Source organism: Octopus bimaculoides, chromosome 4 (assembly GCF_001194135.2).
Source record: "Octopus bimaculoides isolate UCB-OBI-ISO-001 chromosome 4, ASM119413v2, whole genome shotgun sequence".
NCBI lineage: Eukaryota > Metazoa > Mollusca > Cephalopoda > Octopoda > Octopodidae > Octopus > Octopus bimaculoides.
In genome coordinates, this window is record NC_068984.1 from 90,878,058 (window position 1) to 90,882,645 (window position 4,588).

At 36.7% G+C, this 4,588-nt stretch overlaps 1 protein-coding gene across 10 annotated transcripts in view; it reads right to left on the reverse strand.

Moving 5' to 3' along the window:
* Positions 1–4,588, reverse strand: part of LOC106883142 (6-phosphofructo-2-kinase/fructose-2,6-bisphosphatase) — a 160,856-nt gene that overhangs the window by 123,432 nt on the left and 32,836 nt on the right. For 5 of the 10 annotated variants that reach the window (XR_008263976.1, XR_008263975.1, XM_052967237.1 and 2 more), the window contains exon 3: positions 3,267–3,366. The exons of the other annotated variants lie outside the window; for them this stretch is intronic. Coding sequence is in view for 3 of the 5 variants with exons in the window: in XM_052967237.1 (XP_052823197.1) it covers positions 3,267–3,366 (100 nt within the window). In the remaining 2 variants the exon portion in view is untranslated. The remainder of the gene's footprint in view (positions 1–3,266; positions 3,367–4,588) is intronic. 10 annotated transcript variants of the gene reach the window in all.

Below are 4,588 nucleotides of genomic sequence, written 5' to 3' on the forward strand. Positions count from 1 at the left end.
CTTTGGGTCTTTTTATTATCACTATGACACAAATAGTCCCCAGTTGGTAACATTGATTTCAAGGCCCTCCTAGATGAGAGACTGGCATTCCACTTAATGTCTATGTTCCATGCTGGCATGGATTGGAGAGTTATGTAGAAATATGGTATCGTAGCTACTAACGGTTGAGGGTTGCGTAGTCTAGACGGCGTTTTTAGATTTCATTATTCTCTTTAACCCAGGCAAAGCCGGGTATTTCTGCTAGTATATATATATATATATATATATATATACCTTGTTTCCTGGGAGCTTGCAGTGTTACTTTCTCATAATCAATGGACACAACACACAGAGGCAAAAGATCAGTGAAGTCAAGAGAGCCCTCAAGCTGATGAAAAAAGGAAAAGTACCGGGCAAGGATGGTATATCTAAAATGCTGCTGGCTGGTGGAGAGCAGCTATGGAAAATTCTTACTCTACGCTTCAACTGCTACCTAAAGGAAGTGTCAATACCTTCTCAATGGAAGGAGTCAAATACAATCCTGCTGTACAAGAAAGTGATAAAGACTATCGTAGACCCAATGGGATGAGGTGGTCAAGCATGACCTTCGAACATTGGGCCTCATAGAGGCAATGACGAAAGACAGAGACCTCTGGAGATATGCTGTGACTGTGAAGACCCAACAAATAAAGTAAGTTCACAGCTGTATCCTACACCAGTTTTGCATAACCAGCCCCAGCCCATTCAAAAGTACCTTGGATTGTAGGGCGACCTGCTGTGCTTGAGGAGACCTATTGAGTCAAGTACATCAACATCAAAATAAAAATCAAATGGAAATTCTAGCTGTGATATCCGTGCTGGTGGCACATAAAAACCACCATCCAAACGTGGCTGATGCCAGTGCCGCCTTGACTGGCTTCTGTGCCGATGGCACGTAAAAAGCACCAACCGATCATGATCATTGCCAGCCTGCTCTGGCCCCTGTGCTGGTGGCACATAAAAAGTACCCACTATACTCATGGAGTGGTTGGCGTTAGGAAGGGCATCCAGCTGTAGAAACAATGCCAGATCAGACTGGAGCCTGGTGCAGCCTCCTGGCTTCCCAGACCCCGGTCGAACCATCCAACCCATGCAAGCATGGAAAACAGACGTTAAACAATGATGATGATGAAGTCTTATCTGCCTCCTGTCTCATATTTACAAACTGCTCATAAAGATAATTGCTGAATGGTTATCTCAACAACTGGATGAGCAGCAACCAAGAGAACAGGCAGGGTTCAGAAAAAAGTACAGCACTATAGATTATATATTTACTCTAACTCAGTTGGTGGTATGAGCAAGAAAATATCTGTGTGTGTGTGTGTATAAATATATATATATATATGTATATATATATATATTATACAGACAAGAAAGTAATATTTCGAATGCAGTATAACCGTGAAAACAGCAGAAAGTTGGGTATTTTACCCTTATAAGATAGAGAAAATGCATGTCTAATTGTGGACTAAGTGAGATTATATTTAATCTTACCCTCCTTAAGCTACCACACAAAATCAGCCAAAGATATTGAATGCCTCTTGTTGAAGCTGGTGATATGGCTTCGATATTGATTGCTGAAAGAATCAGCTGTTGCACTAATGTAAACATAGGGCCCTCCCCGTATGTGTACAGTTACTTATAAACAACATTGATATTCATACAGAGGTTCATTAATGGGCATTTTGTTTTTTTCTCTGCATGAGAATTTATTAGATTTAGTAGCATTTGTGGCTCTGCTGATCTCATTTTCCAGCACTATCACCATGTTGTCTATATCTCTATTTTTGTTATCTGGATGTGGCTGCAGCAGGTACTCTTCATTCTGGTTGGTATTGCTTTCTCTTGATATTTTATTCTTTGCTATCCTTCCTAATTATCAAGCCGGAAGTAGTTTCCCTGTCATAGGCTAGGGCCCACTGGGTGGATTATTCAATGCTTGGTTCATTTTTCCATTCTTAATGTGGTGTAGGTGTTGTTCTAAGTTTGCGTTTAATACTTTCACAATGTGCCTATTAAAAATAGTATGGTATCTATTTGATTGAGAAGCATTTATCTAATGTGGCAAAAAATTTCCTGGCAATCCTTGTTGGAACATGTGAACTGTGGATTAGGTTACACCAGAGGACATCATGTTTCTTATGTTTGCTGTTTGGATTATTGATTCTGGTGTTGTATGGAGTTGGGGCAATTTGTGTTCCAAGTTGTACTATGATTATGTTGTGTGTGTCTAGGGGTTTTGATGTGCCAAAGAATACAGTGAACTGTATTTCCTATCTGATACCATACAAAATGAAATCCTAGAGACATATGTGCCTGTGTCTCTGTTGCATCTAGTGAGGGAATGTTCAGCACGCTGCACTGTATCAAGACCTGACTCTGTACCACAATGATGCAACACCATCTGACATACCGTGCTGTAATGCATGTACATAAAACCTTGAGCAATGAAAATACTTTGGACATCCTCCCTGGAAAACTTCATTGCCAAAATGATCAAGCAAAGAAAGATTTTGGAACTGATTTGAAACATTACTTTTCCACATGTAATAATAAAAATTATTAATATACCTGTTTGTTTTGATATTAAGAATGAAAGAACATCGACCTTGTTAATAAAAAATTTTGGAGCTGGGTTTGCACCCACTAAGAAATTTTGTTTCCAGGCCACTGCCCACCTCTTGCTTGTTTATGACCAACCTTCCAACTTAAATTTCAATGTGAAAGCGTGTGAATTAAGCCCCCACCTTTTTTTTTTTGCATTGATAAGGTTAAGGTTTCAAATATTCCTTTCAGAAGGAAAAAGCTATTTTGTCATATTCTCCTTCTCCATTGAACGTGTCATATGGTAGACAGAAACTGAAAGAAGCCTGTCACAGAGAGAGAAAGAGGGAGGGAGAGAGAGCGAGAGATCACTGCGCAGTATGTGGGAGAGGGTAGTGATGTGCAGATTGGTAGTGTTATAATAGCCAGTGTACTCCATGTAGTTTTTGTTTGTTGTTTAATGCTGGTTTCAAGTTATTAATTAGGATGGCCTCTTTGATTCAAAAGTTGCCTGTGTTGTGTTCTATGGCTCTGATAGACGCAGTAAAGTCCAAGGTCTGGTACTTTAGCAAATGTGTATACACATGTTCTTCGATGTGAATGGGCAGTTTTCTTACCTTACAAGTTTTCTATTAAAAGCTATCAACACAACAAATCTGATGTGTAGAAATGACTTGCTCTTGGGAAAAAGTGAACATACAGACCTTGTCTGACTGCTTGCAACAATATTAATATTCCAGTAAATGCACCCATCGGTAAGTGAATCATGTGTGTCTGAGTAACAGATTTATCTTCTACCACTTTCTACAACAAGTAAAGTTCATTGGTAGGCTTGAATACTTTGAAGTCATTTAGTTTCATATTCCTGTTTCTGTTAACACAACCAATATTTATTTATATTGAGAAACAAAATTTTTCTATCTAGATTGTGTATATTTGTATTAATACTAATTACAGTAATTTTGAGAAGTTAAAATTGCATAATGATGTCAATGATTGATTTGTATAATGTAAGTCCAGGTTTTTTTAGTAGCACCATTCCAAAACTAAAATTTTCCATTTATGATTAATATCATCATAAGCATGCAGGTATCGAATCATTTAATACCCCACTCTTGAAAAAAATTATTATTATTTCTTAACCAATTGAAATCAATGCATTATCTTAACATTTATTGATATGAAGGAATAAAAGGCTAAATCCATTCAAATGGAATTATATAATTTTTAAAAGTAAATAGTCTTTGAATGTGACAATTTGGAAAGAACAATAAGTTATTAAAAGATGGAAAAAAAAACAAACTACAAACTAATAGCATTGATTTATTACACTTTGGTTGCAAGAGCCTCTATACATTTGCATGACCTGATAGAAATAACTGCCAAATCTCCTTCAAATTGCACTCTCATCTTTCAAAGAAAGATACAGTGGACAATATAAAGGCAAGCTAGTCATGGCTTTATATATCTGTTTAATCAGAGCTGACTTGGGGCTCAAAAAACATTCTGATTAAGAATAAATTCTATTTAACAATAAAGTCTAGATACAATAAATAAACTATAGTCAAATGGATTACTGAATCAGTAGATTCTAAATTTGAATCCCACCCATGTCCACTTTCACCATACCAAGATTGATAAATTAGTAATGCCACTGCCCCAGCATGATCAAATTTCAATGTCTGAAAACAGCAATAGAAAAAAAGAACTTTAAAAATATAAAAATATGAACTGCAGTTGTTCCATATTTTTTCTAACAAGAAGACAATATCAAAGGAACCATTTTTTTTCTTTTCAGGCCATTAACTTCATAGTTTACCGTCAAAATAACAAATCTCGTTTTTGGCTTTTTTTTATGTTAACTAAACTAAACAAGATCTTGACTTAGGATTCAGCTTAAATACTTTAATATCTCAAAACAAAGAAACCTTTCATCAATAAAATCTTTGTTTCTTCAAACCCTAAAACGTGTGTGAGAGAGAGAGAGAGAGAGAGAGAGAGAGAGAGAGAGAGAGAGAGAGAGAGA